General features: G+C 48.5%; 1 protein-coding gene across 2 annotated transcripts in view; it reads left to right on the top strand.

Annotated features, from left to right (window-relative positions):
• The window catches only part of fuss (SKI family transcriptional corepressor fussel), a 58,460-nt gene that overhangs the window by 35,900 nt on the left and 6,627 nt on the right, over positions 1 to 15,933 (top strand). For both annotated transcript variants that reach the window (XM_089570185.1, XM_089570184.1), the window contains exons 6-9: positions 212 to 318; positions 10,418 to 10,451; positions 11,301 to 11,381; positions 14,409 to 14,465. In XM_089570185.1, coding sequence (XP_089426311.1) covers positions 212 to 318; positions 10,418 to 10,451; positions 11,301 to 11,381; positions 14,409 to 14,465 — 279 coding nt within the window. The remainder of the gene's footprint in view (positions 1 to 211; positions 319 to 10,417; positions 10,452 to 11,300; positions 11,382 to 14,408; positions 14,466 to 15,933) is intronic.

Raw genomic sequence — 15,933 nt, 5'->3', positions numbered from 1 at the left:
CTAGCGAAGTCACTAACGAATACACACCAACTAGCCCAACTGTTTTCCATGATCAAAGTAAACGTAGAACATCCAGCCTCTTAGCTGCTTCTTGGCCGCGTCTCATACCTCTATTTTTTCCCCTTTAGGCCGAATAACAAATGTTAAATCAGCGCAGAAAGAGTGTAGTGTAAACTGGGAGCTCTCACTGAGCATCTCAGTGTTCTTGCAGCGTCACCGCCGCCAAGCCCTGCGGCGTCGGAGACAGCGCCCGAGAGTCGGCAGGATGCCCGCACGCCGGTGCCAGACACCAGCGATGCAGGCATCGCCAACAAGCATGTGAGCGTTTACAGTGTTTACAAGTACGGTGGCCATTTCAGAAGCAGTATAAGTCTCCTGCATCGGTATGCAGTTCTGTGTAGAGCCTGCGAGCTACGCATTGCGAAGTGTTTCAGAAACGCTTAAGCGTGCACATTGGCTACATTACAGTGGGTGTGCTTTTGTATGCATGGAGTATTTCCGCGTCTCAAAGAGAAATGCCAAACAAGTAAGCGGCGTACTTCGTCGGAAGAGGTAACCAGTGCAGGGTGCCAAATACATTCATATTAATAGTGTCATGCTCTGGCGTTGGAGATACGCATGCTCTAGCACGTATGTACTGTACGTCTTGGGAGCGGTATCAGTAGTGAAATTCTCTCGTAGCTGTTGGCGCTTGAATGTGGCGCTTGGATATTCTACTAAATGCCAACAACACTTAGGAACAGCAGTTTGTCCTGCTACTCAACAGCCGCTCACGTCATAAAATTTCCACGACTGAACTGTAGGAAATGCTTTTTGAACATACGGATGCCTTCTAAAATCGACACTAAGAAATAGTTGAGGCTTGGCATGTAAGCGCGAATAGATAATTTATGGTCTGTGTAACAAAGTTGATAGCAAGGTAAGAAAGACGCGGCCGAAGGCGGCAGAATAGCGTACGGAGGTGATATTAGCCTATTTTCTGGAATAGCGAGGCCATGGCTGGCACAAAACATACCTTGGTCGAAAATTAAGAGACGAGGACTTTGTCCTGCAGATTGCTTAATTTTGATGATGATGTTTGTGAAATGGTTGTCCGAAAGAAAAAAATGCAGCATTTATTTGTTTCAGTCCGTTGATGCTTCCCCGCACAGGTTCTAATCCTGTCAGCTGCGCCGTATGTAGAATACTTGTACGAAAAAAAAACTACATATGTTTTCCTCGAAGATCCTCATCATCCTATTCATCACCCCTTTGTGGCTTTTGTTTTCTTATCTAACTCGGGAAATTACAATGATGATGATTCTGAATATTATCACGGAGGTGTAGAGTCCATGGCTGAGCATCTGCCCTTGCTTTTTTGCCCTGATCTCACATGCGGCACCGACGGAGCCCCGTAACGTAAATTGTTCACCGCGATGAGCGCTGCCCCTGATCGCGCATATTATATTTTCTTAATCAGGAGTGAGCTGCAAAGCCACGGAATGAAATAAGCGGCCGAGCGCGCGAACACAGCTCGCTCCCACAATCGTTTGCAGTGATGATGTTCATGAACTAGACCAAACTCGAAAACACAGTCTATGGTACTGCCACGGACACCTTCTTGACAGTGTATTACATTCACAAAGCTGACACTCTGCAGTGGGACACAAGTCAGGAACGAAGCGGCAAATGGCCTCTAAAAGGAGGCAGTTAAATGAACTTTGTTGTTGTGGTGTTATTCTTCATTGGTTCGTTGACCCGGCGAAACGTTGCTGCAAGCGGAGAGCACGATACTTCCTTCGAACTGTACACGTGTCTTAGCACTTATTTACGTAGCGTCATCACGTGTGACCAGCTTAGAAAAACTTTAAACACCTCGCGAGGAGTACAGCGGTCTGAGCCTAGCGGAACCAGGCCAGGGCCTGCAGTAAGAGATGAGCGACTGCCTTCCGTTAAACAATAGTCCGGAGTCTGCACGAAGCAAGACCTCCGTCAGTCTCACTTCCGTACGACGCTGCCGCCAACCAGCCTTCCAATATCTATAATGCGTGTACGCAATCTCTCATTTTTACGCCAAACTCTGTTTTAGCCAATCATTGCTTTTTCTGAAGAAATTAAACATTCAATAAAACACGGCAAAGCAACAACAACCGAGGTGCCACGTCCACCAATCGGAGTTAAGATTCCTACATGTGAGTGGCGCCTCACATTCTCTAGCGTCCGAGCACCGTGGCTCAAGCCAAGCTCGTTAACTTCAATGCGAGGCCCCTGACAGCAGGTCGAGGCGTGCGACGCACACGCTTTATCCGTGGTGTCGGGCCCCTCTAAGCACCCTTCACTGCCATTACTGTTTTTATTACTCAACAGAGGCCCCCCAGCTAATGGCGTCGAAAAATTTCTATGACTCCGTGGTTAATCCGGTTCAGCCAGGGTTAATTCCCTTGTAACTGACAGCCCCCTGCGATGTCACGCTAGCAAGTGGAAGCGGATTAACCATGACGTCACGTAAACTGCTCCACGCCATTGGCCGGAAGGCCTCATTTGAGGGGCACCTGTCACTTCGTTTTTGAGCTGTATATCTGAACTAAATTTTATCCTAAAAAGCCAAGCGCAAGCTGCTGCATATTCTTACATCCCAAGCACTGTTTCACTAAGTAAGGACTCATGAACTGATCTTTTGCGTTGTATCCCAATTCGAACTAAGGGCCAAAGGGAATATGCAGCGGGAAGGTTTGCATACTACGCAACAAAAGCGGCCGTAGAAAGATACTTATAAATGAAATGAAATTTAAGCGCACACGAAAAACGCACACAAGAGGAGGATACACACAGGACAGGCGCTAACTTCATCTGATTTATTCGCAGGTAAAACAGCGAAAATATATACATAAAACGAGACATGCGCAGTAAAGAAACAGATCGTCATATCACAATGCGTGCTCAAGGTATCTGTATTCTGCCTGCAAAAGATTAACTGATGTGTCACTCACACAGTCATGCCCCCTCTTCCTGATGTGAAATGCTTCTAATAATTCACGTGCCGTCTTATCACCGCTCCTGCCAAGTATCTTTATCTCCTTCAGCCGCGGCTCGCACGCTCTGCAGTTCGCACAATGGTCTGCCAAATGTGTCCCTCCACCCATCGCAGGTCAAAGGTATCTCGTAAACGACACCAGAACAGCAGTCGACATACTTCTTTGAGTGCTTCTTCCTGCAGCCACTCTTCTTTTCCGCGCACGAAACGCTCTCTTACCTGCGAATAAATCAGATGAAGTTAGCGCCTGTCCTGTGTGTATCCTCCTCTTGTGTGCGTTTTTCGTGTGCGCTTAAATTTCATTTCATTTATAAGCTACGCACCATCTAGCCCAAACAGCAGTTTTGTTAAAGTAGAAAGATACATATAAAGAAAGGACTACCGGCGCGCATCAACCGGATCCCATCCGAATCCAATCTCGGTTCGCGCCTCTTCGTCAAACACGCGAGAGCAGCCGTTGCCGCCGCCACAGCCAACGACGACGAGAATGTGTAAACGTGGTGCACGCGAGCGGAGAAGTACCGGGCAAAGGGAAAGAGAGAGAGAGAGAGACTCCGATCGCCTGGAGAGCGGGTTACAGTGGCAGCAGCACCGAGAAGACACACACATAGAGATGCACACGCACACACAGATGCAGCGACGAGCACGCTCAGTCCAAGCGCAAATTGGAAAGCGGCCGCCGGTTTGGTGCGATACAAAGGGGTGCCGAGCGTGCACGGGTGCAGGAGGAGCGGGAGGAGAACGAGGCACTTGTCGTCGCTTGCCAGCTGGCACAAAAGGGGCGCTGTGTCAACTCGCGCGACGGCGCTAATCGAAGCTCATGCATTGTCGCCGACGGGAGCAGCGAGCGGTGCAGATAGGCGCAGCGCTGCTTGACCGCCGGTGGCGGCTCCGACACCTCGCTCGCTGGCTGGTTCGCCGACGCCGTTCGAGAAAAGAGGCAGGATCGGCGGAGGAGAGAGGGAAGGAGGGCGCCCTGGCAACTCTTTCGACGTCCGACGCTCGCGCTCCAACGGGTCCTTGAGCACTGATTAAAATCGCAAGCCGGCGCCAGAGTAAACAGAGCCGCTCATCGTCGCCCTCCCCCCCCCTTTGACGCAGTCCTCCGGCACCTCGCTCCAAGTGCGCATTTTTACCGGTCGCTTCGCTTCGAGAGAAGCGCGAGCGACACCGATCCGCCGACGCTGTCTGCTGTTGCGTGGCAGCACATACACGCATTCCGCGAGAAAATAAAAATAATAAAAAAAACGTTTTCTATAGCTGCGCAGCGCCAGAAACTCTGCAGCGAATTTTCGATTCCACGCAGTAGCGATGCGAGCTGCGCCTGTCCTCTTCTCTTTTTTCTGTTTTTCCTTCATTACGTACGATAGCAGACGCAAGGCGACGCTCTTTTCTTTTTCTCTGTGTGTTTATACATCATCGTCTCTTGCCGAACTCGACGTGCCTCAACGCGCTCTGACGCATGAAATCAGTGCGCCTTTATTTAAGCGCGCTGTTGACACTGGCGTCGCCAGCGCCGCGGGCGATCGACGGTTTCGTTTCCCCGAAGGGAGAACGGCAGAGCGTGGTACGGAAACAAAAGGTGCTCGGGCGTATGCGTGCGCATGGCCTGCTCGGCCCTCGAGCTGGCTGCCTGCCGCGGGTGCCGCCCGTTAATGAACAGAAAACGCGTCGGAGGTTCCTTTCAGGTGCGCCCGGGCGCGGACTTGTGCGGAGGAGGAGACGGGGGAGGGGGAGGGGGGGGGGGGGGTGCGGGCCCAGGGAATCGCCGCGCTATCGGCGGCGCCAGCGGACGACGCTCGAAACTGCGACAACGACGGAGCATTCAGTGCGTTGATCCCTGTTCACACTGCGTTCTATTACCATCTGAATTGCAAACTATACCGATGGCAACGAACACGCACAAAAACAGTGAGCTGGGGAAGTGAAGACAGGCGGAAGGGGGGGGGGGGGGGGGGAGGAGGAGGGAGCTCCTTACCTGTTTCATTTAGTCGAGCGGAGCTGGAAATAGTCGCTAAAGCTGCAGATTGCACACGACGACTATGTCTTGACTGGGTTCTAATTAGAAGCTGTTCTTTTTTATTCGTTGCAATTCACCTAGAGCTACGGAATCACTTACACAAGCTTAGAGCGCGCTTTGATAGATAGCGTGGGACATGAACAAGCAAAGAGCTCCTAAATGTTAACTGGAACGCGAGTGCCGGCGGGAGGAGTTACAAGCAGCGCCGCATCACAGCAGTCGGTGGCGTTATCGGCGAGATGAAACGTGTGCGGAGCTCCAACCGGGCACCAGCGACAATTGGAGCATGTTTTCATGGCTTCGTGGGCGTAAGATGCACGAATAGATTACTTTAAGATATTTTCACGGGGTAAAGCAAAACTGTGGGCTATGTGATGCGCTGAAGTGAAATGCTGCGGAATAATTTTTGCAGCCTGTCGTTTTTTAACGTTCACTGAAATCCCAGCACACGGGCATTTTTATACTTCCCATTCGACTTAATGTGGGAGCTCAGCCCGAAATTCAACCCGGAAATTCATGCTGCACAGTCTAACGCCACAGCCACAAGGCCCCGACGACGGAGAAATACGGAAGCTCCACTGGCTGGTTTCGCTGATATAGCCGGCTTTATGGCGACTAATTATCGCGTATCATGTATGACTTCACAGTCGCCGCTCTTTGGTTCACCGCCGTACAAGACACGCGTTACCACTCGCTGAAAACTAAAACTATGCGAGGTACGTATTTCACTGTCGCTTGTCACGAACTCTTCCTGTCCTCTGTCGCCTCTGCTATGTCCCGAAGCGCCTGTCCTGCGTAGTTTTTCGTCTCGTGCTCCGGCTCGTTTCGCGCTCTACTCAGATGGATTACTACTGACTTCCCCAACTGTTCACATTGATTCACGAACTCTTTACAGCGGCGTCGGTCACCATGACAAAATCAGCTATTGTCTTCGTTTGGTGCACCTTGTTGCTTGAAAGATAAGTGTGTGCATGCGCACGCACGCACATGCATGGTTTTGACGTTCGTGAACATGCACGGGTGCTGATGATGATATCAGACGATAGCGCTTCTGATATAAATGGTGCGTCGTTTGAAGAGGTTTGCGCCGGTGCAGACGACGCGTGTCGCGCTGTTCTCGATGAGAAAGCGTGGCAAGCGAAGCATTCCACGCAGTGTTTTGATAAGGCGCCGACGCAGGTGACGCGCCAGCTTTTGTCCAAACAGGAAGTTTCCGGTATCTAAATCCCAGTGCTACTATAACAAACAACATTCGATAAAAATTTGTATACGAATCGTTTCTCTCAACAGTAACCGGACAATAGGGATTGTTTCTTAGCCATGTAGCACAGCACTTATGACAACACTTAGGCTCTAAATCTGGGTAAGGGGCGTAGAGCCCTTGTTTTCACATTTCGAGACCTTTTGGTCGTTAGGGGTTCCGTAAGGGCTTTTTATACAGCTGAGAGGAAAACCTCGTTGCCTGATTATTTTTTAGCAAAGACGGTACATATCGCGAAGCTAAACGGACACTCGCTAAGAAAAACGGAAATTACAATTTTTTTCCCTTGACCAGTGTTAGTTCGTTTAGCTCTACAGTAAACGCCCCTTGGTAGATGATATTTCGTCGAACTATCGACTACGCACGCACGCACGCACGAACTACCGACGACATGTGACCAAGCGCGTCGTTTCCGCGTGCCGTTAAGGGAATTCGGTTAGCCCTTAAGCAAAGGCTTAATGGTGTTACGCCCGTCCCTCATTGACGGCGTCGGGTTCCCTCCGTTTATCTTCGAGAGTAAAATGAATCCTCCCTCCTCCCCACTGCCTCGTGTGCAGCACGCGTGACGACGGGAGATGGCAGGGGTGGAGGTGGTGGTGTAGGGGTGGCACAGCGCGGCGTTGCACCATTGTGTCGGTGCGAGCCAACGCCCGACGGCTGGTGTGACCGCGGACCATCGAGCTCTCTCCACTCGTCAAGAATGCATGGCGCCCCCGGTTCGCGTCGTCCGATGGTCTGGCATCGACTTGATCATCCGATGGGCAGCCCAGTGATTACCGCGACGATGCCTGCGAGGAAACGTGGCACCGGTCCCCGTCGCGGACAAAAGCGGACCTCGGTGGTTCGCGCACGGCTGTCGGATCCCACCTTCCTCGTCCTGTCGAGGATGGCTCACATGGGAAAAGCCAGGAAAGTCCCACGCACCGAAACTTGTGACAGGAGCCTGATCTACGTCAGCCGTATACGTTCCCATTGCTGTATGACTGGCTACAGCAGTATATTCGAGGCTAGCCGTAGCTGCCCCGTGTAAGTAGACGCGCTGCATATGCGTAAGCGTATTTCACGTACCTCGGGATCAACACAGGCTAAGGAATCGCACAAGTAGCCCCATTGCATCCTAAGATTTGGTGGACGTTGGAGTTACTCTTTCGCAAGGGTACGCCGTATTTCACGTGGCGGTGACGACCGGCGGGGAAGCAGACGTAGAAGGGGGACAGACATGATGGCGAAGGCTTTTAAAGCAAACGTGGTAATCCTTTTTGATCTGGACAACTGCTTACAACCCGCAAGCCTGTAGCCCGATTCGCTTTCGAACACTAGACCTGAATAAACCATAAGCCATAAAACCACTGATAAATGCGCGCAAGCAAGGCGCTGTAGGAGCAATATGCAACATAAATACAATAAAAAAATGCCTCCAGCTCGCGAAAACTTACCTGCGTACATGGTACGCTTATGAAGTACTTGCATGTGCAATATTCATGCCATCGGACGCGAAAACAGCCAGACTGACTCGGTCTACGCTTTGACACGCTAAACAACCGGATGCAGTCGGTCGCTTGTAAAGCGTGCTTTGCCGCAGTAAGTGCATTAGTGCGGTAAAGCCGACGTTCAAAAAAAAAAGAAAAGATTTTATTGCATTTTTTTTTTAAGGCAATGAATTTGTAGCGTTACGAGTTGCACTGACGAGTGTTACGCCAAAGGAGTTGGGTCTGTTTGCCTTGTTTTATTGATAGCCTGGAATTTTCTATTCGATTTTTAAAATTCGCCTGCCGGTTATTCAAAAGCTGCAAAAGAAATTCTACTGTTAATTTTGGTAAAACTAAAAGAAATTTTAAAGCAACGATTAAGTGGAAGCGTTTTTTTTTTCATCTGTGCGAAGCGCGAAATAGAGTGTAATATTTTGCTACTAATCGTACGTCAAGTACGGCGATCTCTGTCCGCCTGTAGTGAGTGCTTCACGCTGTTAACTTGCTAGCGTCGATGTCGATCACACTTAGATCAGCGCGTGTTCATTTTCAATATGGAACTTTGTTAGCAGCCAGCACTTTATAAAATATTCCGTTTTCTCTTTCTACATTCCTTTATATTATTTATAATTATTATTATAATTATTATTTATATTTATAGCCGTAAAAACGTTTTTACTCCTCGTCTAATGAATGTAATACTCGTGCCGAACATGCCTCATGCCCGAGTCTCTTTTCCCGGGAATAAATCCTACACCTTATTACATTTTTTCTTTCTTTTTGTACGAGTTCACCTCTCGTTTGAAGTATACACATCTTTAACGAGAAAAGATTCGAATCGACAACCGCACGCTTCGACTGCGCGTCTAAAATAACCCGCGAACCGTTATTTTCAGCGTCTACATGTCGCACCACCGGCAAGTTAGAACCCTATTTGAACACGATGAAGCATGAGGAAAGAAAATAAAAAGATAGGAGCTGCAGTAGACGAAAATGAAACATATTCTCTCATGCGCGTTGCAGCTCTCCATGCAGTGGTAGTTATCTTTTTCTCTCTCTCGTTGCACGATTCGGGTGTTTCATTTTATTTTTTTGTCAACGCATTTAAATATCGTTGCACAGCCACGAATAACTCGAGCACACGTGGTGAGCTATTCAGAACTACGCATCGCTGGCGTTCAATACAGCCAACGTATACTTTTTCTTGTTTTTAAAGTTTGGCTCGGTTTGGATGCTACTGGCTGCGCCAACGGTGCCGAAACGCGGGCGCCTCTCTATTCAACGCTGTCTTGCATGCATTGCGTCGCCAATAGAAGCTTTGATTTCGCTGCTTCTTTCGAAGAGTTTTTCTTTCCTCGACTGATTTCCACCGCAAAGCTCTCATTTTTCGCCGTGACGATTGAAATACACTGAACGGGTGCAAATATCCTACCGGTAAAAAGGTAAGAAATGTACATTTCGATGGTTCCTAGTTGAGACGATTGGTGCTTGATCAAAGAAGGTATACGTATACCCGAACACTGAATATACGCTTCCGTCTGTTGGTTCGTTTTTAACTCTGTATTTCTCACGCGCCCAGAAATGTGAATTCAGGGCTTTTCTGCCAAAGACCTTTATTTGCATTTCGTTTTTAGCCGCTCAAACTAACAGGATACTGTAATATAAAAGTGCATTAAGAGGAATGCGGAGGTTTTCACGCTACATAAAACGGGTTCTTGAAAAAAAAAAGTGCAGATTCAGGTAGCTTTGACCTTTGAGTGAAGGCAGGTAGGGCATTCGAATGAGGCCGAGACGACAGCTAGCGAAGAAGCAGGCTGTGCTAGCGGGAATATAAGATATTGAATGCAGAAGTCAGTCAGGAAAATAACTGATGGCGCTGATATGCTGATGATGACGATGATGACAGTGGTCGCCATAGCGTTAGGAAGAGGGGCGCATTTACGAAGTGGCGTTCGCGTATCTGCGCATAATACTCATTTTTTGTAACTGTACAGGTGTACGGACAAGTGTTGGGTTATTTACATTATTTATAGTCAGCCAATGGGGCGATCCTGAAAGCAATTTGTGAAATATGCATTGGGCTTCTCATACTGCTGGTTCTTTCTTTCTTGTACTTCCTGCTATACTGGCGGCGTCAGCGTACACGTAATACTACAGTGCACATAGGCGCACATGTTTCAGCTCGCGTCTTTGCTCACACTATCATATGTCTTGAATAAGGCCTCCTGTGACGCAGGATTTCAGACAACCGCCATCAACCAACTATTTATCCATTCAAAAAACACAGACACTTCTTCGTCGCAGCATAGTTGTGGCATATTTTACGCGATAAGATAAGAGCAGGCGGTGGTTTCCGTCATGAAATAAGATAATAGGAGGGGGGGGGGGGGGGGGGGGTGCAATTGAGCATGCGCACTTGCTATCATATGAATGTACTTTATGTGTGCACTAATGCGTTCTCCTCTCAATTATTCATCATATTTTCAGCAGCGCGAGCACATTCTTCGAAGGGAGAGGCGAATAGGAAAGAGCGCTTAATTAACAACTTGCTCGCGCTGCTGAAAATATGATGCAGCGCCAATAGCTCGACGGCTTGTGTTATTCAAGTTATTCCTTGCTCACACTTTAAACGTCCTCTCTGTCGTCTCTTGCAGGATGAAGAGACGAGCAAACGCGACGCTGAGCCAGGTGAGATACCGACCCGACGATTAAAAAAATGTGTAATTTGAGCGGCGGTAGGATCTACGCTCAAGCTATGTCGGCAGGACACGAAAACAGTACGATATAACGCGCCAATAATCAAAACTAAGTCATCTTAAGCTAGCAGCTGTTACTTACTCCTTCCGGGCAACTTCGACCGTTTACGATCGGCTCTGTCATAGGCATTGCAGCATACGCACCCTGACATTTAATTTGTGGGCAGAGAACTTGTTGGGCAACAGTTCAACTGTCAGTTTAGCTGGCAGTGGTAATGCACAGGTATACATAAGATCGTCACCATCGAGTTCAAGGGAGCTTAGTGGCCCAGTACGATAGGAACAGAGGCAACCGCCGTTCTCACCCGTTATTTGAGGTTGGTCGCATCTTGATGGCATCTTGAAGTTTAGAGAAGACCGGTGCCTTGGTACTGATGTAACATCGAATTCTCGAAACTCGCTCCGACCGTTGAGATCGAATCTGTTGAACTAACCTAAAACGAATTGAACTGAACTAGGTGGTCGAAATTTCCGGAGCCCTTCACTACGGCGTCTCTCATAGCCTGAGACGCTTTGGGACGTTAAACTCTCATAAACTAAACTAAACTGCACTGAAATCTAGAAGTGAATCGCCTCAGCATTGCGCCACCGCGGCACACCGTGCCTTCACAAGGGTAACCGCGGCTTGCACAGGACAAAGATGACTGGAAATGATTGGGGAAGTGCATTCGCACCGCACTGAACTTATCACGGATGATAAGGATGGTTATGACGACCGCAGTGATTGCGGCTGCTCGTCACAGTTTGTCCTGCTGTAGCGTGTTTGTCTTCCTGTGCGCAGAGAACGCCGTGACGTCCGTGGTGCAGCTGATCAAGGAAGAGTGCCGGAAGCGAGACGCCCTCGAGGCGTCGCCATTTTCGGGTCAGTGCACAACGCGCTTTGAGTGCGACGCTGCGCTGAGCGTATGCGAAATATGCGCGCGTAGAGATAAAGCGTTTGCGTGAATCGAAGCATTCGCTTCGGAACAACACTCGGAAACGATGAAAGCAGAAGACAGTTTTGCAGTGATACAAGCCTGTACATGAAACAGTAAAGAGGTTTTCTAATGGGGCATCGTGATGCCCTTCCCAGTTATTTGTTCTTCTAATGTGTTGTTGTTTTTTTTTCAATTATTACTGTAGTCCCACTGTAATGACAATTACCGCCTGATTACTTTAACTGTTCCGTGAGATATAAATGAAAAAAAAAAACAAATAGCTGTTGTGTGCATCCTTAAAAACCTAACTTCGGTAAAACGAAGAGTTGAGCTGGCTGGTACAGTCATGAAATTTGTTAGCGTGAACACGGGAACGCGCGTCGCACTGAACAGGAAGCGCAGCCTAGCGTGCGCTTCGAGTGACGTCACACGCAGGCTTCATGCGGCTACGGCTGTTAGATGAGCAGATGCACTGACAGCCAACGCCCGCATGCAGGTTCCTACGCGTGCTGGTTGCAGCGCATGGCGATGATAAGGAGGCTGAAGGGTTGCCCGATCGCCTAGGCATGCATGTCGAGAGTGATAATCTGATGGCACTTACGAGTCGGCAAGAAAGCCCGTTTTTTTTCTTCGCGGCAAGAGCACCAGCGTTTCGGCTGCGCACCTTTTTAGCCGATAGGAGCGAGAAAAAAAAAAAACACACATGGGCTTTCGCAGCTGCTCCTGCATCTTTATCAAAAAAACAAGGAGATGTTTGTGACAGTGGGCACCTGTCTAAAATTATCGTTGCTGCGTATGCGTGACACGAAGCGCTTCTGTAAGTGTCCCCCTTTTTAAGAAGTTATCCCCCGATGCAGCCGGTAGCCAGCACGGCAATTATGCAGCGGAACGATGCAACAAACGGCGAGACTCAAGAGAGTGAGCTTGCTTGCCAAACATCCGTAGCCGCGCGTGTTACAAGTGTGAAATAACTCACAGCTCACGCCAGGCTTCGCTGCTTGTACACAGCGGCACGCGATGCCGTGTTCACACTAATAAATCTCACACCCGTATATTCGGATAAAAAAAACAGCGCGGCGACAATGGGCGTGGAAGTAGGCAAGACTGGCGATGGCTATCAAGTGATGGTATATTGGAATGAAACACGCAAAAACATACTCTTATTTTTACAACCAGGAGCGCACGTGCCCCAGCCGCGAACACAGGTACTTCAGTGAAGTCGCGAGTGTGACGGAATCCCGTCTGGCCGGGGGGATACATTTAAAAGCTTTTAAAGACGAAACCTCTTGGCGTGATTCCATCGTGAACAAGGCCCCCGTTCTGGGCGCCGAAGCGTCATTTTCAAATTTCATTTTACCGGTCGGCGTCTCTGTTTTGAAATGTATCCGCCCGGCCAGACGGGATTCCGTCACACTCTCGACTTCATCAACCTTCGCCAGGACCATGGCCAAGGAATCATCACCAAGATTCGTCAGTTTGTTGGCCTTGACTGCCGTATTGCCTCGTTCAAGGCTCACCTGAACTTTAGCCCGCTCCGTAGTTTCCCGCTCCTTGCGTCTCAACAGACCGGTGTCGACGCCTTTTGGCCTCAGTGTGATTGACAAAGCGGAATGTCTGCTTCTGCAAAGCAAGAACCTTGGACTCGAAGGAAAAAGTCCGTGTAAAAGAGCTTTTAAAGACGAACCCTCTTGGCGTGATTTCATTGTGAACAAGGCCCCCGTTCTGGGCGCCAAAGCGTCATTTTCAAATTTCATTTCACTGGTCAGCGTCTCTGTTTTTTGAGAGGTACTTCAATCCTGAGATTCAAAATACGTATGTTCGCAGTCATCAACAAGTACAAGAGGTGCGCTTACGCACGTGTCATTTTGTATTTTATTTATCTTGATTGACATGATTGAAGTATCATTGTTTCTTTTAGTGTAGCACATACATGCGTTCCTGTTTGTGAAAAATAGTACGTTTTTGCGCGTTTCGTTTCAATAAACGTTGAGACGATAGCCATTCCCGGTCTTGCCTACTTCCATGTCCCTTGTCGCGTGCTTTTTTTTTTCCCCCGTAGCTTACTGTATGACCTTTGAAATGATATCTTTGAATCGTCGGTGTTCCAGAGACAACAGTAAACGCAGCAGTTCGAGGAAAGAAAAAACGCCGTTGTTCAGCTTGCCTTTCATTGCCCTTCCCGTATTTTGTTGAGGTAGTACTCGAGCCAGAAAACTGCTGCGCGCTGCTCTGTTACAAGAAATGCCGATCAAGAATTTTAATAGTGTAAATATGTTAATTTAATTACTTTGACTCCAACTAAACTGCTGGTAATTGCTATTGAGGGCGTTGTGGTCATACCTTTTAGCTTTACATAGTAATGAATTAAAAACAAAACCATGACCTAATATTTAAACTTTTGCTTTGACTGGAGCATTACAACCCCTTTTTGTTCGCAGTCGCTGTCTCCACGAACTGCATTTCACACATACCTCGATTGCGTCATTGGCGGTACAGAACAGAGTGCCGTAAGGAGGCCTGTCGACACGACCAGATTAAGGAAGCGACGCATGCTCATACTCAAGAATGTAACGGCAAATGCCCCTGAAAGGAGCCCTCCAGTCAATGGTGTCGACTGACTCTCTTGATGTCGCGGATAACCTGTTAGCGCGGTGTTAATCCCCTTGCCCCTGTCAGCCCCTTAGGATGTCACGCTAGCAAGTGCTAGGGGATTAAGCATGACGTCCTGACAGTCGGTCGACGCCATTGGCTGCAGGGCCTATTTTGAGGGGCGCCTTTTGCTTTGTTCTTGAGTTGTATCCGGCTATGATTGTGCCTCGAAGGTGTCCGTTTTCTCAAATTGGCAACGATGTGGCAGTGTATACTGTACCACCTACACAAGAGAGAACGGTGCCGTGATACGTTCTGCAACAATTTATAAACGCTCCTCGCCCTAACATTTCCCGCTTTGCTTTCCCTTTCCTATTTTCTAGAAACGCAAACCTTCGACCACTCTTTGGATCCTTCGAGTATATTCACACTAAGCAAAGGTAAGTCGCTGGCTGCGAGAATCTGAAATTTAAATCATTTCCTGATACGTTTGTGAGATGAGAAGGCTTTGATTCTTTCCAAGCTCACCCATTTCCATAATGCAATAGGCAAATATGTTACCTTTAGATAAGCCGCAGACAAGTTGTACCACCTCCATCTGTTCTGAGGACATACCGCTCTCGACGTCTTTTCGTATCCAGTTAGACGCGACGCTCGATAGCTAGCTAAAGCTTATTAAGCATGCAATAATAAACAGAAAAGTGCAATTTGAGAAACCGATTTCTGAAAACGCTTACTTTTATCTTAGATTAATAGAAAGAATGCGCAAATCGTTCGAATATTAAAAATGTGAGACCCTGACTGTACAAGTTTTGTGTTTTCAAGACAAAAAATACCTATTAAAAATTTTTCGTACGAACGCATTTAAAGCGGACAAAACTGCTACTGCAATTATTTGAGTTCTGCGCTAATTTTTGCGCGCTTGAGGCTATACAACAGAAACGGTTTTCAGACTTGTTAATTCGGCCAATATTTGCAGCTAGATTGTCTTTTAACGGCATTAGAAGTTCATTTGTTCTGGTTATAAGAAATCATCAGTGTACAGGCCATATGTATAACAACGGATACAATGTTTTCATCCACTTTAAAGGGCCACTGACCAGGGTCCGGACATTTTTGAAAAACAAGCCCACTGCATAGATGAGGCATCGAAGATAACCTCTGCAAAATACTAGAGCCATGCGCGCCCCGAAAAGCTGCGAAAATTCAAATCAAAGCCCGTTCGTTCTTTCCTTCCTTCAAAAACGGGCCCGGCCCACTACTCTGCACCCCGCTGACGTCAAGGGGGGCTACTTTCGCTAAAGGCACTCCATTGGTGCATCGTTCTGACTGACGGGAGAAGGTTGGGCGTAGCCTTGGCGTCGCGTCGTCTGCACAACGCTTTCCGCAGCGCCTTCTGTTCTGGCTCATGCCTACAAACCCGCATGAAGGAACAAAAAAAAAAAAACTGCTGAGGGAGCGTGCGGCGACAGCCTTGAACCCTAGCCATAAAAAGTAAAAAAACAGTAAAACTGAGGGAGTTGGCTCTCGGCCCCCCCCCCCCCCCCCCCTCCCCGCCGTGATCCCGTCACGAGACGCTCTGCGTGCGCGCTCCCTTCTCAGTTTCTTTTCTTCTACGCGAGCCCCCCAAAACAAGGTTTTAATTAGTAGTGCAGCCGAGCCTTTCCCTCGCTCGCCCACTTTACCGCTCCGCACACATACCGCTTATCTTTCGTGCATCTTGCGTACGCCTTGACTCCAATGAATGACATATGCTTTGGAGCGGAGAAAAGACACAAACACACAGAACACAAACACGCATGGAGAAAAGCAAACGGGCGGTTGCCGGGTCCGCGCTTCGCCGTGTGTTTCGAGCACAACCGACTTCCGCCCCTCCGCTCGTGAAACGGTGGGGAGGCCTAAAAGAAA

Source organism: Amblyomma mixtum, chromosome 2 (assembly GCF_055824585.1).
Source record: "Amblyomma mixtum isolate Tamu chromosome 2, ASM5582458v1, whole genome shotgun sequence".
Lineage (NCBI taxonomy): Eukaryota > Metazoa > Arthropoda > Arachnida > Ixodida > Ixodidae > Amblyomma > Amblyomma mixtum.
This window is presented reverse-complemented; position numbering and strand designations above follow the sequence as displayed.